The sequence below is a fragment of the Mobula birostris genome, chromosome 12 (genome assembly GCF_030028105.1).
Source record: "Mobula birostris isolate sMobBir1 chromosome 12, sMobBir1.hap1, whole genome shotgun sequence".
In the NCBI taxonomy this organism is placed as follows: domain Eukaryota; kingdom Metazoa; phylum Chordata; class Chondrichthyes; order Myliobatiformes; family Myliobatidae; genus Mobula; species Mobula birostris.
In genome coordinates this window covers 81,226,086-81,253,268 of record NC_092381.1, presented here as the reverse complement: position 1 = coordinate 81,253,268, position 27,183 = coordinate 81,226,086, and the positions used below count along the sequence as shown (strand labels likewise).

At 42.2% G+C, this 27,183-nt stretch overlaps 1 protein-coding gene across 4 annotated transcripts in view; it reads left to right on the top strand.

Moving 5' to 3' along the window:
- The window catches only part of nos1apa (nitric oxide synthase 1 (neuronal) adaptor protein a), a 452,585-nt gene that overhangs the window by 214,469 nt on the left and 210,933 nt on the right, over nt 1-27,183 (top strand). For 2 of the 4 annotated variants that reach the window (XM_072274209.1, XM_072274211.1), the window contains exons 3-4: nt 10,628-10,720; nt 23,450-23,521. In XM_072274209.1, the coding sequence (XP_072130310.1) occupies nt 10,628-10,720; nt 23,450-23,521 (165 nt within the window). The remainder of the gene's footprint in view (nt 1-10,627; nt 10,721-23,449; nt 23,522-27,183) is intronic. The other 2 variants (XM_072274210.1, XM_072274212.1) reach the window with 1 other exon arrangement.

Here is a 27,183-nt window from a genome sequence, read left to right as displayed (position 1 = left end):
AGATTTCACGATTTTGCCGCAGTTGAACCCTGCTAATCTAACAGAACACTGGTTCCACTGTCAAGGTAACAGTGGCTGTGACTGGGTATGAAGATCACCAGCACAGTTACATTTCTTAAACATGAAAGGTTAATGCTTAGTTAGTGTTATTTAAACCTAGAGGCCTCTTCGACAACCACTCTGTCATAATCACAGATCTGCTTCAGTTTTTGAGTATGTCGGTTAGGTGCTCCTTGAATGATAAAACATAAAACAAGAAGAAATGAGGGAAGGTAAAATAAAGCTTAAAGTGGATGGAATCTGGTACCAGTCTCTTTATAAATTAAATGTTATTAATAGCATGGAATTCCAGAGTGATGAACGCTGCTTTGAGGATTACATTCCACAGTCCTCTCTATTTTCTACATCCACTGGATTAAAGAAAGAAGGATTGTGACACTCAAGAAGTGAATTTTTGCATTGGCAATTATTTGAAGACCATTCCTCCTGTGGGCTGAAAATCTGTGACAAAGCCCACAAATGTACTTCATTCCATCCACGTCCCTGTAGCCCTACTTATTCCCAATCCTCTGATTTAGGCTTCTTGTGCTTTCCCATCTTCTTCCCAGTGATGACAGTTTCTCCAACTGCCCAAGCTTTAAAATTTCTTCCCTAAACCTCTGTGACTCTCCACCTCTCTCCCTCTTTAAAATACCTTTGATATCTAGATTCTTAACTTACTATTATGTCTGATAAGAATCCCCTGGAATACAGGTGAATGACTTATTACATTAAAGAGGCTACATAGATGTAAGTCAGTGCTTGGAGAACATTGTCGTAGATCTGGAAGATGGGTTTGTGGTTTTGCTTTTATAAACAGTTAGATGGGGATATAAGTTTTATGCACGAGCACAAAGATGCATAGAGAGCTGCTCAGCCTCTCTCTTAGTCTGCATCATATCACCTGTTTTATCTCCACCTACTACCATTCCAATGAAATACCATTGACCGTAAATGCTAACTCTCTTTCTTCATTGATGCTGCTTGACCTCCTGTTTATTTCCAACACCCTCAAATTTTTTACAAAAATGTGAGCAATTTCAGATTCTAACCATATACAGATTCTGAAACAAAACCAGACTGCCGGAAGAACTGAGCAGGTCAGAAAACAACTGTGAAAGCCCAGGGATTGTTGATGGTTCTGGCTGAGCTGCTGCATTAAGACTTTCTCTGTGGTTTGAGGATGAAAAGTGTATTGGAGGAATGAGAAAAAATGACCACAAATTTATTAACGTGTTTTCCCCTGATTCCAGAGTTGGTGCAGGCTCATCAATCTGTTTTTCACTCTCTACACGTTGTCTAACCTGAGAAGCTCCACAACATTCAAGATTTATGGTATTTTAATGTGTTAATGTGTTGTCTTTAATATGGTTGATATTACCAAACAGCTTTATAGGCTATAACTGTCATGATTTCATCCACAGTGAATAACTTGAGCCTTTATAAAGGTCAACACTAATTTAAACAAAATAGGCCTATTTCTTGTGATATTATTTGCCTGAAGTAATTATGACTTGCAGCTTAATTTAACTGCCTCTGTTAATTAATGAACAAAGTTCTTGATATCATTCATTTCCAATGCAACATGCTTGATTAATCTGCTCAGTGCAGCAACGTTCAACATGGTTTCCTTTGTTCTTTCAAAAGTCCTGCTGTTAATTCTAAAGGCATCTAAAGAACATGTTTGTTCAGGCTTTACATTTCCCTTCCCCGGTCAAGTAAAATAATGTGCTGCCGCCTTCAATTTTCTCGAAGAAGGCAAGTGGTTCTGGGAATGCAAATATCTAGTTGTCTGCCAAGATTACATTACATGTCACAAGACATTACAACTCCAAGTGCATTTGTACTAATTGGGTCATAGTCTACACTGTAGGCTAGATTTCTTTGGTTTTCAATATGACTGTTGTTCAAGTAATGAAGGTCTTTCATCTCTGGAATTATTTTGGTAAATCTCTTCTGCCCTCTTTCTTTAAAGCCTTGACATCCTTCCTAAAGTATTGTGCCCGGAACTGTACAGCACCCCAATCAGTGTTTTATAGAGGATTTACCATGCCTTTATGGCCCAATTTAATATCAAAGAATGTATACAGTATACAACTTGAAATCCTTACTCTTTGCAAACATCCACAAAACAGAGAAACAAAACCCCAAGGAACAATTGACAGATAACATTGGAAACCCAAAGCCCCCCCACTCCCCCGTTCCCCTCCCACGCACAAGCAGCAGCAAAAGCATCAACCCTCTCCCCACTTGATCCAGCAAAAGTATCAGCCCCCACCCCCACCACCCACCGTGCGAGCAATAGCAAAGCACACCAGAGACCTTGATGTGGAGTCCATCAAAAAATACTGCCCATCCCAACACTTCAACATCTCAGACACATCCCTTCCGCTAGCGAGGGAGAGAGTGACATCATTCCTGCCTCAATAGCTCGCTGTTCTGATGTTCCAGTCTGCTACGTTGCTTATCTGAGCCCTCCAACTCAAAACGAGAGAGAGAGACTCTGACAGCTGCACACACCGCCTGCTGTCTCGATGTTTCAATCTCCCGCAGCACTTCAGTCGACATAATCGGTGAGGAATCAGGTCATCCACAGGGCCACACCCCTAGGCTGCATGTCCTCCAGGCCACACCTGGAGATCCCAAAACACCAGGCTGCTTGGTTACTTCCAAGAGCGAGAACTCACCGCCGGTGAAGAATGTAGCTTCAGTGCAGCTGTAGATTATGGACTCTGAGAGGACCCCTGCCATCTTGAAAAGGGGGAAAAAAATGACATGAGAAAAGGAGATATGAACTGCTTAGTGGATGAACTAGAAGAAGTTGTCCAGGTCTGCAAAAACTTCTGGCACCATCTTAAGCTCCTCCTACTCTTCAATTGAGGCAGTGACTTACGGGCTTACAGCACCCAATATGGACTGAAGCAAGTAGCATTTTCTTGGAGAATAAACAAGATGTCACAATTTTAAAAGGGGTACAAGTGGAAAGAAATCTTGTGAGAAGATTTCTCATTTCTCTGCTTCTATTTATGTTGGATCATGCATGATTCTTCAAATAGTTTGTCAACCTGCTCTGCAACTTTTCAAAAACTCTTCTCACAAGATTTCTTTCTTCTTGTACCCCTTTTGGAATTGTAACATCTTGTTTACTCTTCCCAGCAAATGCTTCTTGTTTCACTCCAAACTGGGCGCTATGAGCCTGCAAGTCTCTGCCTCAGTTGAAAAAGACTTACATTTTTTATTGTGCCATTAACAGTGTTGTAGCATTTCAAATGATCTGGGACAACATGGTAACAAAGCGGCTCGTGTAATGCTTTACGGAGGCAGTGACCGAGGTGCTGCTGTCTGCAGGGAGTTAGTACGTTCTCCCCATCACTTTGTGGGTTTCCTTCAGATGCTCGCGTGTCCTTCCACGTTCCAGAGACATATGGGTTAAGGTTAGCGTTAGTAAATCGTGGGCATGCTAGGTTGGCGCCAGAAGCATGGCCATGCTTGTGGGCTCCCCCCGGCACACCCCCCAACTGTGCTTGGTCATTGATGCTAGCAAGGCATTTCACTGCATGTTTCAATATTTCAGTGTATGTATGACAAATAAGGCTGATCAATGTACTTCATGGCAGAGAAAGGTTGCTGTTGTAATGATAGCTGTAGTCTGTGAGCTCACACAATGAATAATGTAACAATGACTAGATCTACAAGTTGAGTCAGTGGTGAGGAAGGCAAATGTGATCACAGTATTCATTTTGAGAGGACAAAAGCAAGGATGTAATACTGATGCTTTATAAGGCACTTGTGAGGCCTCACTTGGAGTATTGTGAGCAGTTTTGGGCCCCTTATCTAAGAAAGCATGTGCTTACAGTGGAGAGAGTTCAAAGGAGGTTCACGAAAATGATTCCAGGATTGAAAAGGTTATCGAATGAGGAGTGTTTGATGGCTCTGGGCCTCTACTCACTGGAATTTAGAAGAATGATGGGGAAGGGGGGATCTCATTGAAACCTATTAAATGTTGAAAGACTTCAATAGAGTAGATGTAGAGAGGATGTTTCTTCTCGGGGAAGAGTTTAGAATTAGAGGACATGGCCTCAGAAAAGAGGGACGCCCATTTAGAATGGAGGTGAGAAGGAATTTCTTTTGCCAGGGAGTGGTGAATCTGGAATTTGTTGCCACAGGTGGCTGTGAAGGACAAATCATTGCATATTTTTAAAGCAGGGGTTGATGGATTCTGGATTAGTCAGGGCATGAAGGGTTATGGGAAGAAGGCAGGAGACTGGGGCTGAGAGGGAAATGAATCTGCCATGATGAAATGGTGCAGCAGACTCAATGGGCCAAATGCCCTAATTCTGCTCCTATATCTCATGGTCTTATCTCTGTTTCTTTGATGTTGCTTGAGGAGCAAATTCCGGCCAAGATACCAAAGAGTATACTTGCTATGGTTTGAAGGAAGGATGTTTAGCAACCTCTTGAGAAGGCAGACAAGCTTCGTTTAGTCTCATTTGAAAAGTGCCTCTTTGAAGAACTAAGTGCCTTTGAATCCAAGTTCATAACTTTCCCCAAATAGTTTTGATTTGAAAGCAACTGCACTGAAATGAAAGTTGCCTGAATTGCGCGTATAGCTGTTGAAATTTGCCAATTACTTGGTGTCATGCAAAGATACTTGCTTTGGAGTTAATGACTGCACCAGTGGAAAGAGCGGCTTATTGTTCTTTACAGCTCATTTGCTGAAGTAAATGATGAGCCAAGCTTGAGGCCAGATGAGGACATATAAACAATTAACTAGCAAACCACAGTATAACAGATGTTTCTCTATAAGGTTATGGGTAATTTGTGCAGAATTGAAAAATCGTCAATAATAATAACGAAGGAGTTCTAAATCTTTGGAGTAAATAATCTGTGTGACTTGTCCATGTAAAAGTTTTTACTTAAATCAAACTCTTTCAAGTGCCTCCTAGAAACATTCGCACCATAAACAGAACAGGCTTAAAGGGCAAAAATGTGCTGAGAAGTTGAGATTTCCCAAATGTCTGTGCATTGATCCGTAGCAATGAAGGACGTAAATTGACTTTCATTTAAAGGTTACACTTTAGCTGCATGAGACAGACTTTCCCAATTCATTGCTAATGATGGTTGTAGGGTCCTCTCTGTGCAGGCATTTCAAACTGATTAAAAGGACTTGTTTAAAAGTGCTACAGCACTCATTGGCAAAGAGGACTTGGGCACTGAAAGTGGTAGGAAAAGAATTCAAAAGGAGAAAACTTATTTGGGTTGGTTACCTAAAAGAATTAGTTTTGGGGTCTGATGAACTAACACTGACCTATGTGCAGGGGCTTTCTTTTTAATTACAAAAGTAAACCTTAATCATGTATACTCCCAGTGGCCACTTTATTAGGTACATCTCATTAATGCAAATATCTAATCGGCCAATCATGTGGCAGCAATCAAGGAATGCCAAAAAGGTCAAAAGGTTTAGTTGCTGTTTAGACCAAGTATCAGAATGGAAAGAAATGTGATCTAAGTAACTTTGACCGTGGAATAATTATTGGTGCCAGATGGGGTGGTATGAGTACCTCAGAAACCGCTGATCTCCTGGGATTTTCCCACACAGCAGTCTCTAGAGTTTACGGAGAATGGTGTGAAAAACAAAAAAATAACATTCAGTGAGTGGCAGTTCTGTGGGTGAAAATGCCTTGTTAATGAGAGAGGTCAGAAGAGAATGGCCACACTGGTTCAAACTGACAGAAATCAAATAACCCTTCATTACAGCTGTGGTGTGCAGAACAGCATCTCTGAATGCACAACATGTTTAACTTCTAAGCGGATGGGCTACGGCAGCAGTAGACCATGTACGTAGATGCAGTGACCATTTTATTAGGTACAGGAGGTAATTAATAAAGTGGCCTCTGAATGTCTACAAAAACAGTATGTGGCTTTCTTTACATTCATAATGTCGTCCGGTGTATACATTCTTTGTATTATTGTGTCTCTACAGTTATAGTGTTAGTATGTTCTATGTACTAGACACAGTTGTGTGGGGAAGGTCTTGTCTGTGTTTTTGAGGAGGAAACAAAGTTTATTGCTGAAGACCAAAGAGATGAGTATGGACTTTAGGAAAGGGCAGGCTGACCACTCCTCACTATACACAAAGCTCATCAGTGGAGAGAGTTAGAAATACCAAGTTTCTGGGAGTTGACATAACAAATGATCTTACCTGGCCCCTCAACATAACCATTTTAACCAAGAAAACACAGCAGCATCTCCACTTCCTGACGAGATTGAGGTGAGTGAGGCTCTCCCCCTACCCACATTCTAACGGACTTTTACAGGAGCACTGTTGAGAGCGTCCCGACCAGCCGCGTCACCGCCTGGCACGGGAATTTAGACATCTGACTGCAAGTCCCTACAAACAATTGCGGGGACTGCTGGGAGGGTCATCAGAGTGTCTCTTCCACCTATCAAAGATATCAGGAGTGCTGCATATGCAGGCCCATTAGCATTGTCAATGATTCCTCTCATTCATCCAACAATCTCTATGACCCCTAATATCAGGCAGGAGGAACTGCAGCATTAGCACAGGATCTGATAGGATGGGAAACAGTTTCTTTCCCCAGGCCATAACACTACTGAATTCCCTGCCACCACCCAGGTCTCATCACCCATGGAACGCCAGTAGCATTGACAAACAACAAACAGCAGAAGAGATGAAGAGACAGGGGGATGAAAGGGCTGCATGTCTCCAGAATGACAAAAACAGGCACAGAAGGAGGAGAGAGGAAGAGACAAAGGAGCTGAGAAATGCACATCTCCAGGATCAGACACAAAGAACAAACAGCAGAAGAGATGAAGAGACGGGGCTGAAAGGGCAACGAGAGGCACAAGGGTGGAAGATAAACCAGAAATGATGCCATCAAAAGTGTCCTTCGTTAAACAAATTTGCTTTGCTACACATCGTTCTTCTTTAATAAACTGAGGTTTTCTACTTCAGTTTCCAAAGCAAAGTGATACCAATAGCATTCAGCAAAATTTAATGTTCATTCTGGTCACATCGGACTGCACTACCCTTCTCTCAATGGGTGCCCCAACGGATCACCCTGTTGTCTCGTATCATTGTATGTATTATGTGTATGAGTTATATGTACTGTGTTGTGTACTTTTGGAGGAGTGCTTGACGGTATATATGTGTATGATTGCATGGCAATAAACTTGAACTTGAACTAAGGGCAGGGCAGTGGACATTGAACAGATGAACTTCAGTAAAGCATTTAACAAGCTCTCTCATAGTGGGCAGATCTAGAATATTAAAGTAAATTGATCCAAGGAGATTTGGTAGATTGGATTCAAAATTATCGAGGCAATCGAAGGCAGAGGACAATGGTGGAAGGGTGTTCTTCTGACTGGAGGTCTGTGACCAGTGATGGTTCACAGGGCTGTGTGTTGGGACTTGTTTGTGATGTGTGTTAATGATTTGGACAAAAGTGTGGTAGGCTGATAAGCAAATTTGCAGATGACACAAAAATTGGCAGAGCTGTGTGCAATGAAGAAGATCATCAAAGGATGCTGGTTGCTAAAGACTGGTTGGAAATGCAGGTGGATAAACAAAAATGAAGTTTAATCTGGACAAGTTGCACAAAGGAAGGGGGAGAGAATACAGTAAATGGTCTGGTCCCAAAGTGCCTAAGTGCACGGAAGTACAAAAAGATGTTGAGGTGCTCTTGGTAGGGGGTTAAAGAAGGCATCCTGCATTCTTGTCTTCATTGGCCAGGGCATCGAGTATAAAAACTAGTAAGTCATGTTGCAGCTGTATAAAACTTTGGTCAGGCTGCATCGGGAGTATTGTATGCATTCTGTTTGACGCATAGCAGTAAGGACGTGGGAGCTCTGATCTGTAATCTACAGTTGGCCATCCCGCCCCTCTGCTACTCACTATGTTCCTGGCTGATCTTTTATCATAAGGCACTTTCCTGTACTACCTCTTTATTCCCTAATATTTAAAAATATATCAATCTGCCTTGAACATACTCAGGTGACTAAGTCTCTTAGGTGGAAATTTCCCATTGATTTACTAATGAAAATTAAATCTTCTTATCTCACTCCATGATGATAACTTATTACTTTGAGTTAGTGATGCCTGGTTGTAAACATTAAGGGAAGCATCAGCTCTCTATGTGCGCTGTCAAGTCAAATGACAATTTAAGTCTTTCAATGAGATCGCCTCTTTTCTAATAAACTAAAGAAATTATAGGCAATGACAGTTACCTCTGCCATTCTAACTATGGTTCTGCTACTCAGTCATTGAATGACTGTGTCTCCATTAGTCAATCTACAAACGTTTGTATGTTGGAGTAATGGAACTCATGGTCTCTACAACACTTTTCACATTTTATTACTACCGACTTTGTATTCTCTTATTGGTATTTCCAACAGGGTCTACTGGATAGAAATACAAAAGGTGCTGAGTCTTTCCTTTACGATTCAGTCAGTACAACTTCCATGGTGGTAGGGTGAAGATACTGTATATCTCTACCAAAGGAGGTGTAAGGCGCTCCTTCTCTCTGCTAGCCTGCAGGACACCCTTGGGCGAGGTGTATTACTGGCTTAGCCACACCCCGCTAACCCCAGATCAGGGTCATGTGAAGCCATGGGAGCAGGTGCTGGATGCTCTTACGAGCAGCCGGAGCATATCACAAGTCCTGGTCATGCGACCGCTGATGCCAGGCAGACAATCTCTGAAGAGTATTGATGATGGCTAGGGTTACCTGTCTTGTGAAGACACTGCCCAGAAGAAGGCAATGGCAAACCTCTTCTGTAGAAACATTTGTCAAGAACAATCATGGTCGTAGAACGTCTGTGATCGCCCACATTGTAGACATGGCATATACAGAACGAACGAACAACTGTAGTTACTATACTACTATTCTATACTATATACTGTACTATACTACTGCAATGAAAATCATGATAGAACTGGGAACGTTTCTAATCTGGATCAATCAGCAATTTGCTGGGTAACTCCGTCACTCATAGAGTTCAATCACACAGAAGTGGGCCCTTCAACCCCCTTTATGCCCACCTGCACTAATCTCATTTGCCTGCAATTGGGACCATACCCTTTCATGCCTTGTCCTTTTATCCTCAGGCACATATTGCTAGGGTGCCTAAGACTTTTGCACAGTATTGTATATTATGTCTTTCCAGTTACTGGAATACTACTGAGCTAATACAAAGCTAAGTACTCTTATCAACACACACAAAATGCTGAAGAACTCAGCAGGCCAGGCTGCACCTATGGTAAAGAGTGCAGTTGACGTTTCAGGCCGAAAACCCTCATCAGGAAGGGTCTTGGCCCGAAACATCAACTGAACTCTTTTCCATAGATGCTGGCTGGCCTGCTAAGTTCCTCCAGCGTTTTGTGTGTGTTGCTTGGATTTCCAGCATCTGCAGGTTTTCTCTTGTTTGTGATTTTAAGTAGTCTTATTTCTGTTTCCCAACCACCTTCCTACTTTAACCTATATAAAGTACTGTGCAAAAGCCTCAGGCACCCTAGCTATGTATTTTTTCACCAAAGGCTTTTGCACAGTATTGCATTTGTGTCTGTCTAAATGCTTCTTAAATGTATTTGATTCCAACACCACGTCTGGCAGCAAGTTTCAGATTCAGAACAATGAATAGTACAGCATTGGATGGGCCATTATTATGCGGTCAGATTTGAATGGCCTCTTAGTATGTGCTTGGTTCAAGTCAAGTTTATTCAAGTTCAACTTTCTTGCAGTTGCATCAAAACACATAACGGACATTTGTGTACATAAATTTTACAAGACATTGATGGGAAAGACCATGAAAAATAAGACATTAGTGCAAGAACATCATTAAAAGCAAGTCCATGCTGGTGTACAAGGTGGTCTGTAGTGTTCCATTGCTGAGGGGGGAATAGGATTGTGCAGGGAGGTGCATAATCCTGATGGTTATAAGAATGTGGCTGTTCTTCAACTTGCTGGTACGGGACCTCCTGTCTGATGGTAACAGTGTAAGAGAACATGACCTGAATAGTGGGGGTGCTTGATGATTGATGCTGGCTTCTTGTGGCTCGGCTTCATGTGGCTGCTTTCAGTAGTAAGGTGGGTCCACTGCTCCACTACTCTCCACAACCTCTTGTGTTCTTGAGTGTTGGAACTGCCATACTACGCCATGATGCAAGCCATCAGGATGCCTTCTACACTGCATCTGTACAAGTTGGTTGGAGTATTTGGTGACATGCCGAATCTCCCTAAGTCTCTGAAGTGGCTGTTGCTAAGCAAGTGATGGTCATGTAGTGTGATATTGCCTTTCTCAGTCTAACAGTGGGGCAGATGTCTTCACCCAATGTCCCCAGAGGAGTCAGGCCTGCCAAACTTGCACATGATTTATTACAAATTAATCTGCTTGTTATCCTTTGCAAAGAGAGGGAGGTGTGATAGGGTGGAAGGTAGACTTCACAGGTTTCTTTAAACCAAGGGAAAAGATGATAACTTTCTTCAAATCTTTTACTTTCTTCTTTTTGTCTAAGAAAAGCATCAACTTGCAAATGTTTTACAGAACTCTTCCATCTTTTTTATTTCAGTATGAATTCAAGGCCAAGAACATTAAGAAGAAGAAGGTGAATATAATGGTGTCAGTGGATGGGGTCAAAGTTCTCCTCAGGAAGAAGAAGAAGGTGGGTTGCCCTTGGCCAGCATTTGAAATTGTGATCAACAACAAAGCCCACAGGCCTTCTTGGTGACCATTCAATCGTCATCCACTAATGAAGGTTGATGATTTACAATTCCCTTGATTCGTTGTTTGCAGCCAGAAGCAATTTGTGTGGAATGTATTCATTTACAGCTGGTGTAGATTACTGTAGGACTTTGAGCCCAGTGCTTTTATAAACCTCTGATTTGGTCACTGATGGAGCATGTAAAGGTCTGTGCCCTGGGCCACGGTAGTAATTGAATGTGACTCATACTGAATGCCGTACTGTGTGAGATGGTGAGATTATTACTGATGGTCAGGTACAGCTATTAACATTTACAGGAGGTGCTCAGAAACAGGAGGCTTCAGGCAATCTGCAACAAGGCTGATTAAAAAAAAATCTCCATAAAATATTCTTCTACATTGGTGCAACAAGGTAAACAACAAACTGGGTGAATGGGCATTAAGAACAGTTGCAGTTTCCCAGTTTTGGAATTAGATTTAGATTATAACGCTCCTACACATGAGTGGCATTATATGCAAATTAACCTTTGTTGAATTCACTTAAATTAATTCTCATAACAACAGTGCACAAATGTACAGTCTACTAATTATTGTGCAGAATGATCTTAAAGAGTAATCCTTCTGGGTAAAGGATGGGGATAGGAGCACAGGGATGTGTTTTTTGCCAGATGCCTGGGGACCATCTGATCAAAGAAGGGACCCAGTGCAAGCTTTTCAACATCTTCCTGAGGTGACCTTCCTATTACCTAATGATTCTCTTTACAATAATCGGAGAAAATCAAGCATGTCCCTTTCCCACTGCCAAAGAGAAGGCTGCTCGTTTATGGCTGCAATCCAAACCTGCCATGTGCCCACGAGAGAGGAGATGGATTTCATGGGACAGAGTTAAGCATGTCTGGTCCACATTTATCTGAATAAGCTATTGAAGGTAAGGGTTTGAAAATTCACCCTGTTTGTTTATCACTGACACTTAGACCTTTTAATGATTGTGCTATGAGAATTTAGATTTCAAAAGGTACACTGTCAGTGTCATTGGAAATCCACACAACAGGTGCCATGCCAAATCTTGCAGTGAATGGGATTCCAGCATCTAAACAGAACTATTTGTGTCTAGTTTATATCATAATCCTCCTTAACAGGAGTGATGTTTTGTGACTGGTGGGCACGTTGCTGATATTGCTTAGTCGTTATGAACAGTGGGGCTCCAATTGTTTTGAAGTGAATGGGCGCTGATTTATTTTAGACTTGCAAAGCTGTGGCAGTGTAATAGTTTCTGCACAAGGACTGCAGGCCTGTTGCTTTCTGTGTAAGGAGCAGTGATGGGTGCTCAGTAATAAATTAAGGTCTGTAATTATTTGTCATCCTGGTGCCTTTCAGAATTACTCATTACACGAGCAGCCACGGACACAACAGCCAGGAGCTACTACAGGGAGTACAATGGCAGTACTGATTAAATCCAGTTTCTTGGCTAATCATATCTGCTTTCATTCTCACCTCATCGGTACGAATTTATAGTATGTAGAAGCAGAACATTAATGTCCTTAGTATGCACCTTTCCTTGCTGGAACAAATGGTCAACTTCAAACTTTCTATATAGAACAGTGGGAGCCCTTCAGCCCACAATGTTGTTCCGACCTTTTAGCATACTCCATTATCTATCTAACCCCTTCCCGCTACATAGCCCATAACCCTCCATTTTTCTTTCATCCATGTGCCTCCTATCTAATAGTCTGTCAAATGTCTCTAATGTATTAGGCTCTACCACCAATCCTGGCAGTGTGCACGCAGGCACTTACCACTCCCTGTGTCAGGAAAAACGTACTACCTCTGACACTTCCCCTAAACTTTTCTCCACTCATTGAAAATAATGTACTCTAGTACTAGCCATTGCCACCCCAGGGAAAAAGATGCTGGCTGTCCACTCTATCTGTGTCTTTATAATCTTCTACCTCTCTGTCAAATCACTCTGGCAAGATGGTGGCACGAGTGGTCGCAACGGCTTCTACGGGATCAACAAAAGGTGCTACCGTTATACGAGGGGTGATTGATAAGTTCGTAGCCTAAGGTAGAAGGAGTCAACTTTAGAAAACCTAGCACATTTATTTTTCAACATAGTCCCCTCCTACATTTACACACTTAGTCCAGCATGGAGCATGGCCTAAGGTAGAAGGAGATGAGTTATTAACTTCAAACTTTCTGCATAATCACTCAAAGAGTTGAACTGCACATGCATGTAACGAGAGCTGTATAACTCATCCCCTTCTAACTTAGGCCACTGACTTATCAATCACCCCTGCTGTGGACCACTTTCTGGAGGTCCAAGATGCTGACTTCTTCAAAGAAGGGATCCGTATACTCCACAACCGCTGGACTAGGTGTGTAAATGTAGGAGGGGACTATGTGGAAAAGTAAATGTGCTAGGTTTTCTAAAATTGACTCCCTCTACCTTAGGCCATAAACTTATCAATCACCCCTTGTATTTAAACGTGTATGTAATGGTCACAAGATCGTGTTATACAGTAAGAACTCAAGGGACTGCAGGTCTACACCATCAACGTGTTGCTCGCTGGTGGAGATAATGAAAGAGCTGTGCAACATGCTACTGCCTGAGTTGAATCGATGGAGACTTGCAGTCAAATAGCAAGTGGCCGTCATGGCTGCTTTTCTTGTGATCGTAAGACCCCTTTGGACATTGTTAACCTGGTACGCCGAAGTTGGATTTGCTAATTTATTGGATGCGAGCAGGAGCGGATGGAGGGGGCCTATTTCCTGGTCGTAGCAAGGACTAGGCCTGAAGTCACAGTGCCACCATTTGCAGCTGCCTGAAGTGAGGGGACGAAGCCACTGCACTTCATCGGGTCTCCGGTGTGGCTCGATGTCCAGAACAGAGTCAGAGATGCCCCCTCCCCCACAGAGTTTCGTTTGGCAGAAGGCGAGCTCTCTTGTGGCAGACTGCAGATTTTTAGCAGCACTCAATGGACTCAGGCCTCAAGCTGTGGGGACTCTGGCTTTTCAGCTACTGGAGGAGAGGCGGCCGAGCCTTTGTGCTCTACCGGGAGCAGTGTAGCGCAGTTGTGGTGACAGCAGATTTCAAATGGATTGAGGGGTCTGGACCATATACATATATATTTGTCTGGTTGTGTTCTTACTAATATTCTATATGTGCGAGGACTGGGCCTCAACGCCTTGGTGTCGCCTAGCAGATGTTGGGGCAAAGGCTGGGACTCAAAGCCATGATGTCACCTAGTGGGCGTCGGGAGCCAGTCAACCAATGATATTGGTGGGCTGTGGGGAGGGTCTTGACTATATATACAGTATACACACATATTCTGCATCATATTTTATGCTGCTATTCTATACTGGTTTGTTGACTTGCTTTCATCAAGCCATGGCATTGCAGGGGGATGGGGAGGGTGGGGGCAAGGTAGGCATCGGGACTCTTATTACGTGATTGTAATCTTGTATGTGCTTACTGTGTGTGACTGTAGGTAATGTATCTTTGCACCTTGACCCTGTAGTAACGCTGACTCGTTTGGTTGTATTCATGTACGGTTAAATGACAATTAAACTTGAATTGACTTGAAATGTCCTCTCATCCTCCTTCATTCCAAAGCAGGGGTTCGCAACCTTATTTATGCCAAGGACCTTTACCATTAACCGAGGTGTCTTTGGACCCCAAATAGTGAAACCCTGCTGAAAGCGGAAGCCCCAGCTTTTGAATTCTGTTCTGCAAATTCTGTTGTTTCACTCTGATGCCACCCAGCACAGCCATTACATCCTTTCAGGAAGTGCTTTAATCACCTCAGTATGCTCAGTTATCTTCATGGAGGTGATAACTCAATTTACTCTGATTGGATTCATACTTCCCCTCGCCTACTAATATCTAAATGCAACATGTTATATGAAAAGTAAGGAATACAAAAAAACTGTAAAACATGCACAATTCCTTGTGCAGTTCACGTATTTTTTTAAAAAAAAATCTCACTTTCAACAGGTGTTTTCAGATCAGTTTATTTCTGTGGAAATGAATAATTGCTATCGCGTGCAGCAATAACCCTTGCATAGTGGAGCAGCTAGTTCCAGCCAACCAGTGTCTGTCCTGATGTAGGTAGGGTGTGATCTGAAAGGAGTTTGTGTGTTCTCCCTGTGACCTTGTGGGTTTCCTCCGGGTACTCTGGCTTCCTTCCACATCTCAGAGACCTGTGAGTTGGTACGTTATTTGGCCACTTGAATGGTAGAATCTGGGGAGAGTTAGCAGCGATGTTGAGAGAATCAAATGTGATGAAGGTAAATGGGTGTCTGATCATCCTCACAGACTCAGTGGGTCGAAGAGCCTGTGTCCATGATATGTATATCTCTTATGATTCCATTAACAATGTTTGACTGAAGCAATATCCAGTTATTTATGATTTATAATGAAGTAAAGCCATGTTCCTTGTAAAAGAAGTGTATGTGCGCGCATGTGTGTGTGTGTGTGTGTGTGTGTGTGTGTGTAAGATTCTCATAGTCAAGTGCAGAGAGTTGGTTGCTGGTGGACTTGCTGACATATTCATCATTTAGTTTTTTTTTAACCCTTTTCCCAGCAGAGGAGTGTACAGTTCCCACAGAGCCTGACAAGTGGAGCTGGTGCAGAGATTAGTCTGTCAGCGCTGTCTCAGTATGTGATGCTGTTCCACACCCTAGCGCCACTGAACTGGCCTGAGTGGTTTATTGTTAGCACATAGTACAGTATGGTATAGGAGAAGGCCCTTCAGTCCACCACGTTGTGCCAAAATAATTAACTAGTGTTTCGACATTGAACTACATTGGGGTGAGCAGAAATGAATACAATACTCCAGAAGTTGCCTTACCAGAGTGTCATAAAGCTACAACATATAGTAACTTCCTGATTCATGATGCCTTGACTAATAAAGGCAGAAGGATGTCATCTGCGGTTGTTCGTTGAAGAAGTAATATTTGCTATAGACAAAACTTGACCAGTTGATGTATATATGTATATTTTCAGAAGACATTTAATAAAGTGCTGTTTCAAATTTTGTTTTAGAGAGTAATGAAGCTGATTCTCTGGATGTTGCCTGGATTGGAGAGCATGCCTTATGAGAATAGGTTGAGTGAACTTGGCCTTTTCTCCTTGGAGCGATGGAGGATGAGAGGTGACCTGATAGGGGTGTATAAGATGATGAGAGGCATTGATCATGTGGATAGCCAGAGGCTTTTTCCCAGGGCTGAAATGACTACTATGAGGGGCATAGTTTTAAGATGCTTGGAAGTAGGTACAAGGGGGATGTCAGAGGTAAGTTTTTCACACAGAGAGTGGTGGGTGTGTGGCATGCATTGCCAGTGACAGTGGTAGAGGTGAATACAATCGGGACACTTAAGCGACTCTCAGACAGGTACTTGGGGCTTAGTAAAATAGAGGGCTATGTGGTAAGGTAATCCTAGGCAGTTTCTAGAGTAGGTTACGTGGTCAGCACAACATTGTGGGCCGAAGGGCCTGTAATGTGCTGTAGATCTCTATATTTCGATGTAATATATTGGTGTGGATAGAAGTTTGGCATAAATTAATATTTTCTAGTTAGCAATCACTAACAAGTACTGATCTTCAGGAATTGGTGCTGGGCCTCAACTATTTCTAATTTGTATGAATAATTTAGATTATGGTGCCAGTGGTGTGGTTGCTTAAATCTTGCTGATGATGCAAAGAAAGATGGTAACGTGATTTGTGAGGAGACCAGTAGAAGGTGAGAAGGGATACTGATCCGTTAACTGAGCAGGCAATGATTCAGCAAAGAGATCGTTACGTAGAAAGTATGAAATTGACCATTTTAATGATGATGAATAATAAAGAAGCTTATTATATTGAGATGTGAGAGCTTTGATCTGCAGAGGGATCTGGGTCACCGTGTACAATTTGCAAATGCTTGGTATGTAGAGATAGCAAATAATTAAGAGGTTTTCCTCTGGAGCAGTCCTGATGAATAATTTCGGCCCAAAGTGTCGACTAAATTTCCCTCTATAGGTGTTGCCTGACTTGCTGAGTTTCTCCAACATTTTGTGTGTGTTGCTCAAAAGTTTAAAGGTGTGCAGGGCAAGTTTTTATTTTACACAGAGAGTGGTGGGTGCCTGAAATGAGTTGGAGGCAGATACAACAGAGGCATTTAAGAGGCTCTTAGGCATATGAATATGCAGAGACCGGAGGGGTCTTGCCTTGTGCAGGCAGGAAGGATTAGATTTATTAGGTGTCATCAGTTTAACAACATCATGAGCCAAAAGTCCTGGTCCTATGCTGTACTGTTCTATGTTTTGTGTTAAATAATTAGAGAAATTTAAAAGATATATATTATTTATTACTGGGAGAATTGAATACAACAGTCATGAAATTGGAGGGAGAAGCAGAGCCAGACCTTGTAAAAGTGGTAAATTCTCTCTCTTGGAGATGAATTAGTGAACTAGGCAGGATTTTATGGCAATATAGCAGTTTTATGGATATACCTATTCATTCCATATGTAGCTTTTGCTCTGATTTAAATCCTCAGCTGTTATGACATGGTTTCAAATGCAGAGTGGTATGCAGATTTTGCAGGTAATTAAGAATGCAAGATAGCTATTAGCAGGCAGCAGAGGACTGTGACGAATGGTTGTTTTTCAGACCAGAGGAAGGTGAATAGTGGCAATCCCCTGGGGTTGGTGTTTGGATCATTTTTCTCTGTCTATACTAATGACCTACAAACGTTTGTACATTTGGGGTGCAAGCCACAATTGGATGAAACAAAATTTGGCAGTGCTTTGAACTGCGATGCTGGTGATAAATTACAACAGGGTATAAACAGGCTGATGCAATAGGAAGGTGAGTTGCAGATGAGGATTAATCCAGAGAAATGTGAGGTGATGCTTTCTGATAGGAAGAATAAAGAGAAGCAATATTGAACAAAGGGTGCAGTTCTGAAAGGGGCGCAGGAATGGAAGGAGCCAGGAAAATGGGTGCACAAGTTGGTGGAAGTTCAGGTCATTTTGAGAAAATGGTTAGTTATGTTTTATGGGTTGACGTATACAGTATATAAAGCAAGGAAGTCATATTGAACTTTTATAAAGCCCTGTTCCAAATTCTGCTGAAGCATTTTTGGTCATCACAAATAGAAAGGCTGTGGGGGCACTGGAGAGGACCCAGAGACAATTCACCGGAGTGATTCCTGGGATGAGGGGCTGCAGTGACTGAGATAGGTTGAACATGCTGAAATTGATTTCCTCAGGGAAAGCAGAGGGAAGACATAATAGGAGTTTATCAATGATAAAGGGGTTGCACAGAGTGAATGGTGGGAGACTGTTCCCATGGTGAGACGAGGCCGAGAACTAGAGGTCATAAGTGTGAAATAAAAGAGAAGAGTAAGTCCACGTGATATGAGGAAAAACATTATTGTGCAGTGAGTGTGTGTTTGGAATACCTTCATTGCTTGCAGGTTTCATTGAGTCCTTTAAGAAGCAAATGGATAGATATATGGTGAGGATAAACACAGAGAAGGGTCCAAGAGTGGAACCAGTAAATTGCCACGGTTGCTGAATGACCTGCTATGCTGTGCCTGCTTTAAAATGAAAAGAGCAGGTTTTTGGAGACTCATTGAGCAACTGCAACCACTGTGCTCCAAGATAGAGAGAGGGATCTGGGTATATCAGTGCACTAGTCGTGGAAGAATAGTAGCAGGCACTACACGTAGTTGGCAAAGCTGACAGACTATTGCAGTTTATTGCTGGGCTAACTGAATGCAAAGGTAGAGAGGTAATGCTTCAGCTACATTAGTGAGATCATCAGTGAGTGTTATTTAACTGGATTTTCAGAAGACCTTTGACAAGGTGTTGCTGCTAAACAGGATGGAAATAGGAGAGATACTAGCATGGACAGAAGATTGGCATACTGGCAGGAGGCAAAGAGTGGGAATAAAGGGAGCCTTTTCCAGTTGGCTGCTAGTGACCAGTGCTGTTTTGCGGGGGCGGGTGTTAGGTCCACTGTTTTTCATGTTGTATGCTAATGATGCGGATGATAGAATTGATGACTTCGTGGTCAGTGATACAAAGATAGGTGGACGGGCAGGTAGTGTCTGCAGAGGACTTGGGCAGATTAGGGGAATGGGCAAAAAAAAGTGGCAGATAGAGTACAATGTAAGGAAGTGTATGGTCATGCACTTTGGTAGAAGGAATAAAGGCATAGACTGTTTTCTGGACCTCCAAGAGGACCACAACACTTTTGAAGGGGCTTGGAGACTTGCGTGCCTCAATAACCCAGAGAGTTATATTGGCTGGAGTCGGGGCCTTGTGCTTTGACTCTTGGTAGCGTCACTCTTGCCAAAGAGGTCAAAGGGTAGATGTCAGACTGAGAGAAGTCCACCAGGTTCGGGGGTCAAGTTCAGGGCTAACAACCTTGACTGATATTCCTGAGTCTTTGCCAAGGACAGACAGAGATGGAGGACCTTCATTGCTGCCCTAAACGCCAGTGACATAACAGGAAGTAACAAACTATTTTCTAAACGGGGAGAGAATTCAAAAATCAGATGTGCAATGTGACTTAATGCAGGATTCCCTAATGGTTAACTTGAAGGATGCGTTAGTGGTAAGGAAGACTAATGCAATTTTAGCATTCATTTTGAGAGGACTAGAATATAAAAGCTAAGATGTAATGCTGAGGCTTTATAATGCATCAGTCAGACCACACTTGGAGTATTGTGAGCAGTTTGGGCTCCAAATCCAAGGTAGCAAATACAAAGTACAAGGTAAATTTATTATCAAAGGACATATATTTTATTTATTACCCTGAGGTTAATTTTCTTGAGGGCGTTCACCGTAAATACAAAGATAAAAAAATAGAATCAATGAAAAAGTACGCACAAAGATGGAGAAGTAACCAATGTACAAAAGACAACAAATTGTGTCAATACAAAAAGAAAATAAACAAAATAATAATAAGTACATAAATAAGTAATAAATATTGCAAAAACAAGTTTTTGAATCCTTGAAAGTGAGTCCATAGGTTGCGGAATTAATTCAGTGTTGGGGTGAGTGAAGTTAAGCCCTCTGGTTCAGGAGCCTGATGGTTGAGGAGTGATAACTGTTGCTGAACCTAGTGATGTGGGACCTAAGGCTCCTGTACCTGCTTCCTGATGACAGCAGTGAGAACAGAGCATTGTGTGGATGCTGGTGTCCTTGATCGACGTTCTTTCTTGAGGTAGTGCTCTTTATAGATGTGCTCAAAGGTGGCGAGGGCTTTTTCTATGTTGAACTGGGCTGTGACCATCGCATTTTGTAGGCTATTTTATCCAAGAGCATTTCTGTTTTCAGCAGGCTGTGATGCAATTGGTCAGGATACTCTCCATCAGGAATCTATAGAAGTTTGTCAAAGTTTTAGATGACATGCCGAATCTTCTCAAACACTTAAGAAGGTAGATCTGCTGCCATTCCCTCTTCGTAATGGCACTTACATACTGGACCAGGACAAATCCTCTGAAACGCTGACCCTCTCGACCTCTGATCCACAAATGAGGACTGGCTCATGAATCTCCAGTCTCCTCCTCCTGAACTCAATAATCAGCTCTTTGGTTCAGCTGACATTGAGTGAGAGGTTGTTGTTGTGGCACCATTCAGCCAGATTTTCATTCTCTCTCCTTTGTGCTGACTTGTCACCACCTTTCGTTCAGCCAACAACAAACTTAAATATGGCATTGGAGCTATAATTACCCTCACAGTCATAATGATAAGGTGAGTAGAGCAGAGGGCTTAGCCCACGGCCTAGTGGTGTAACTGTGCTGATGGAGATTGTTGAGGAGATGTTGTTGCCAGTCTGAACTGATGATGGTCCGCAAGTGAGGAAATCAAGCATCCGGTTGCTCAAGGAGTTATTGAAGCCAAGATCTTGGATCTTATTGATTAGTTTTGAAGGGATTATAGCATTGATGCAGAGCTGTGGTTAAATAGAAACTTCCTGGTGTATACATCTTTACTGTCCATGTGTTCTGGGGTTGAATGAAGAGCCAATGAAATGGCATCTGCTGTTGACTTGATGTGACAGTAGGCAAACTGGAGTGAATTCAAGGCCCTCCACAGGTAAGAGTTGATATGTTTCATCACTAACCTCAAAGCCCTTCATAGTGGATGTAAGCGATACTGGATGATAGTTATTGAGGCAGATTACCACGTTCTTCTTGGGCACCATTATGATTGAAGCTTGATTGAAGCAGGTGGGTACCTGAGACTGTTAAAGTGAGAGGTTAAAAATCTCAGTAAATTAGCCAGTTGATTAGCACAGGTCCTTGGTACTGGCCAGGTGCTCCGTCAGGGCCAGCTGATTTCTGTGGGTGCACCATCCTGAAGGATGCTCTGAGGTTAGCCTCAGAGACTTGCGATCAGTGTCGTAGGTGCCTGTGAGAGTTCGTGAAGGTGCCTCCATGTTCTGTCTATCAAAGCGAGTATAAAAGGCATTGAACTCATCTGGGAGCAAAACCTTATTGTCACATATGTTGCTTGGTTTTACTTTGTAGGAGTTGATAGCTTTCAAGCCATGCCACAACTGTCGAGCATCCTTCTCTGATTCAAGGTTTGGCCCAGAATTGGCACTTTGAGTGTGAGATGGATTTCTGGAGGTCGTACCTGCACCTCTTGTACTTTCCTCAGTCACCATATGAGAATGCCACTGATGTAGCCCTCAACAGATAATGGATCTCCTGGTTCATCCAGGGTTTCTGACTGGGAATACCTTGAATGATTTTATGTGGACACAGTCATCCACAAGTGTCTTGTTCTGTGTTTTGTGCTGGCTTTGGAGAGAATCCACAGGCAGTTTTTCCAAGAATGATTGCAGGAATGAAAGTGTAAATGAATATTATCCCGGGAATGAAAGTGTTAACAAAAATTACCATGTAAATGAAAGGGTTAATGTTTGATGGCTCTGGCCCTGTACTCACTTGTCTTAAGAAGAATGAAGGGGGATTTTATCGATCCTACCTAATATTGAAAGATCTAGATGGAGCGGAATGGAGAGGATGTTTCTGATAGTGGGATAGTCTTGGACCAGAGTGCACAGCCTCAGACTAGAAGGGGTCCCTTTAGAACAGAGATGAGGAGGAATTTCTTTCACCAGAGCAAGGTGAATCTGTGGAATTCATTGCTATGCTTGGCTGTGGAGCCAAGACTTCGGTTATATTTGAAGTGGAGGTTGATTGGGTTTTGATTAGTAAGGATGTCAGTGGTTATGGGAGAAATCAGGAAAATGGAGTTGTGAGGAAAAATAAATCAGCCATGATCAAATGGCAAAGCAGACTTGATGGACTGAATGGCCTAATTCTGCTCCTATGTCTTATGCTCTTTTATGTACAGCTCTGGTCTCCTTATTTAAGGCTATCTGTTAACGTGTTGGAAGCAATTTGGACATGATCTGTAAGGCTAGTCCTTGAAATCAGTGGTGTCTTATGAAATAAAGTTGGATAAATAGAGTTATAAGAGACTACAGATGCTAAGTGCTGGAGCAAAAAACAAACTGCCAGTGTAATTCACCAGGTTAAGCAGCATCTGTGGATTTTTTTGTTGGAGAACCTTCATCTGGACAGAAAGATAAAGGGGAAAATTAAAGTGACAGAAAACAGGAAGTTCAGGGTCACTCTTGTGAATCACGCTCTGTATCACATCCAATTCTTTAATTTTCTCTACTTTAACCCTTCTCTGCAACGGAAGTTTTCTCACTTTTCCAGTTCATCTTAATGGTCATTGACCTGAAGCATTAGTTTCTGATTGCCTCCAGGTATCTTTTCCAGCATCTGAACTTTCTTTTCTTTTTAATTACTGACAGCAAAACGCTCGAGGACTCTAAACTGAATGCACTTGGAATTTTCCATTCTACATTCGCACCTTGTCCATTAGTAAATCAAAAATGGTACCAACTTTGAGGGCTATTTTTAAACATTTTTGGAGCAAACATTTATTTCACGGTTCCCTCATTCACTCTGCTTTAGCAGTGCCTCCTGTTTAAGGGTTTGTACTCTCCATTAAATTTTAGTAACCATGTTTACTTCTCAAGCTTAAGAAAAATTAAGACTGTGGTGTAGGATACTGCAGAATTAACAATGCCTCTTTGACTGGCATAAACAGGAATAAGTAATTCCTGGAGAGTATTATTAGTTCTGATTTAACATGATCTTAGAATTACGATGAGCAGCTAAGTGAAAGATACTGGGACACACATTACATCACCCAATTGCAAAACAATGTTGGCGGCGTTGGACTGGTGCTCTTTATTGGTTTAGCAGATAACAAGTTAAACCAAGGCTTAATTTCTATTTTAGCATTTCCTGATCAAATTCTTTTGAGTGATTTTTTTTGGGAGATTTTGGATCCTGTTGTTTTAATAATGACAACAATTTGGAGTGCAGTTGATTGATTTCATAAATGGCAAAGAAAAGTAAATTGAAAATCATCATTCTCTTCACCATATGAAGGGAAATTATTTAGTCGTTTTTAACAAATTGATTTCATTATGTGGGAGCATTGTGGCTCGTAATTTGTGGCGGTTTTGGCGTATTTTATTGCAAGCACTTTTTGCACTCCTTTCCTGTAGTGCGTTAGCAGGTTGCAATAGGAAGGACAACTTTTTGTTGTAGTGATTTGTTGGTGTTTTGCTATTTTGGGTTATTAATTGTGTTGTTACATACTTTAGATGATCAAGAGTCTAGAAGCAAAAGACGAGGACAGGAGAGTGACCCCGACTTCGTTCTGGATGACTCTCCTTGTAAGTTGTTTTGGAATATTAAATCTCTGTGTCATTACATTACTCGCAAATATATTTATTTTAAGTTATGCATGTTCCAAGTTGCAACTTTTCCAAAAGAAGCTACACATAACAGTGAGCTAACAATGACAAATGGGTTGAGACATCACCTTCTGACTGTTTAATATTGTTAAAACAAAATTGTTGGTCTATTTAATGGATTTTTATAGATGTCCCATTGAAATCATAATGCGTACTTGTGATGTTTTATAGACATTTATGTAAAGTCATGTGGTTTCAGTTCCAATATGACAGACTTAAACCTATCAGTTCTTAGCTTACAGACTGAGATCTCAGCAGTAGGCTTCTTGAAGAATATATCACAAAGCAGTCAGCACTCCTTCAGCCACAGGAGCGTGCGGTTACTTATGGTTGAGTGCGGCATTGATGGATGGGTGTGGGAGAGAATGCTCGCAGGACGTCAGTGAGACCTGGATAGGCTGGTGCAGAGCAGTGCCCACTGAAGGCATACTCCTTTTGCAGGATTAGCTATGAAGATCCTTCAGAGCTAATAATATTTCCACATTTTATTATGGTGTAGATTGAGACCATTCAATCCATCAAGTCTATGCCAGCTCACTATTATCCCATTTTCCTATTTATTTCCCTGTAAACTATTCTTCCCACATTTCCATCAACTGTATCCAGATCTTGTCACACACCTACACCAGAGGTAGGTCACGGTGGCCATTTAAACTACCAAGTCTTTGGAATTTGGGGATATAAGGGGAGGATTGGGAAGAAACCAATATGATCACAGGGAGAACATGGCAAATTCCACACAAGCTACCAGAGCTGTGGCTCAGCAGCTGAATCATCTGCAACACGGACTGGCCTGAGTGTAGTCTATGAATTCCTGCACGTGTTTTAGCTTTCCCTGCAGTCAGTCTGCCTGCTCCCATTGGCTGAAAGAAATACGGACGAAGTCCTTCTCCTTGAGTGTGGAGTTTGGGTGACCTCTCTAACGCAGGAATGAGCAGCGAACGGTGAGGTCGTCAGCTGCAACAGGCCGTAATGATTTTGAAACTTGGAGGCCAGAAGTCCCTGTGACCTTGACCTTTGCAAACAAAGTAGTCTAGGTTTCTGTGTGAGGTGATAATAAATCATCCCATTTGAGTGTTGGCCATTTAAATAACACTGTTTCAGGATAAATGTGGTTCATAAATCTTGTTCAGTGAGCAACTAGTCATTGTTTTGTTTCAGACCGGTGAGGTTGAAGGGCAAGCTGGATCCGCATTTGGATTGGGTGTGGCGGGGTGGGACCATACATCAGAACAAAGGTGCAAAGATCCCGTTGGAAAGCTGGAAGTTCACATTCTTGATAGAAGCAGAGACAGAAATAGATGAATCTTTACTTCACTCCATATTGAGTTGTTTTGCAACAGGGCAATGCCTCTTTACTTTCTTGTGAGTTGATCGTTAGAGGCCTTTCTAATTCAAGCATATTGCTTTACGGATAAACATTACCCAGTTTTCTAAAGCAGAATACTTTGTACTTTTTTGAAATGACATGATTTTAGGAAAGAATAGACATTCTCAGTTTAAGAATCACACAGCTTTTATCTTTGTCAGTTGCTTCAGGCATTGTGACTTAAAGCTGAAGGCTGACCTTTGTGATGGTTCTGGTCTGACAGGAGAGACATAGTGTGGTGGGGCACTGGAAATGTGGAGCTTATTATTGTAGCTCCAATTTTAATGCGGAGTAAAGTGGTCTAAAACTGAACATGACTGACCACTAAACAACTTTGAATTAAAGAGCCTTGGGGGCAGCAAGCTCATGAAACTCCAGTGTCGCAATCCCAAGGACTGTTGACAACTTACACATGACTGATACTAAAGTGTGTTTAGGCAGTTGATATTCTTTCCTGGGGCTCCCTGAGACACCTTTCCGTTGTTATGATATTGGTGCTAAACAAAACAATAGGATAAAGGTAGAATTTTGCTGCAAAGCATTTGGAACAGGAGATCTGTTGGAAAGAAACCTAGACTGACACTTACAGCAGAAATCATCTCTCAAATCTGTATCAATATCCTGTAAGACTGACTGGAAAACAAGCAGAGAGAGCAGAGTCGGGGGAAGGTCTCATGTATGTTAAGAACTTGAGGACATTCAAAGCAATGTTATTGAAGCGGTGAGACTTGTTGCTCATGTACAGATGTACCACTCATTCCCCCTCATCTCCATTCTAAAAGGACAACCCTCTACTCTGAGATTGCATCCTAAGGTCTCCCAACGTAGGAAACAGCCTCTCCATATCCACTCTTTCGTGGCTTTTCTAACATTTCGATGAGGGTACCCTCATTCTTCTGAATTCCACTAAGCAGAGGCCCAGAGCCATCAAACACACCTCATACGATAAGCCTTTCCATCCCAGAATCATTTTTGTGAACCTCCTTTGAAGCCTCTCCAATGTCAGCACATCCCTGCTTGATCACAGGCCCAGAACTGCTCAGAATACTCCAAGTGAGGCCTTTATAAAGTCTCAACATCACATCTTTTTTTATATATATATTCTAGTCCTTTCGAAGCTTGATACTGTAACTGATAAACAACAGGTTAAAGTCGAAATAATATGCTCACTTTCCATCAGCTGCTCTCCAGATTCTGCTACTCACCAATACACTTGGGGGCAATTTACAGCGGATAATTCACCTACCAACCTACATCTCTTGGGGGTGTTGGAGAAAATCCAGACCATCACAGAGAGAATGTGCAATCCCCGCAGGGGTCACTCCCAAGGTCAGGACTGAACCTGGGTCACTGTAGCTATCAGGCAGCAATGCTGCTACCTGCATCGCTGCGCTAGACTGGAAGCCAGTGGGAATCCGAGAAGGTGCCGGTGAGCATAATGGTGGAAGTCAGCTACAGGCTTGGCAGTGCTTTAGAACTGAAGGTGGAAGCCGTGAGGCAGACCAGAGGAGTAGCAAATCCACCAATGAATCCCTATCAAAGAAATGATTGGCAAGATCCCTCAGCAAATGTTGTGCATCGATTTACTGTGCCACTCCTCCAACGGTACATGTTTTCCCTTTGAGGTCTAAAGTTGAAATCACTTAAATGGTGACTGAAAACGTAAGTGTTCACTATTGATGACCAAACCCAAACACAGTTAAACATTGAAAATCCAAATAGCTTTGAAGCAGTGACTCCATACTTGCTATTACTTAAATGCTGCGTAGCAGTTACCCATCCATAGTTTCCAAATGTTGCTTCCAAATTGAAAGTGTGTGGCAAAAATTCATTCAGTTGCCTTTATTTCATGAAGGTTGGCTGCATTACCCAGATCAACACAGAGTGGCAATGTGAGACAATTTTTTGGATTGTCTATTACCACTAATTAAAATTTGCCCAAAAAAGGGTTGGGAGTGATGATGCTTCTCCCATTTTACAAATGGCACAAGTACATTAATGGGTGTTCATGCCCATGGCAGAAGTAGCAGGTGTGATGCAAAGGGAATTTGAGGTCCTGATGTCTGTGAAGAGACAAGATTGTTCCATTATCTGCTGTTCCTCCGTCGGTGTCATTTGTTTTGCTCCCTTCGCATCTGTCCACCCCAAGTCTGCAACTTTGTACATTTACGCTCACCTATATGGAACGCTGGCATATTAACACAAGGACTAT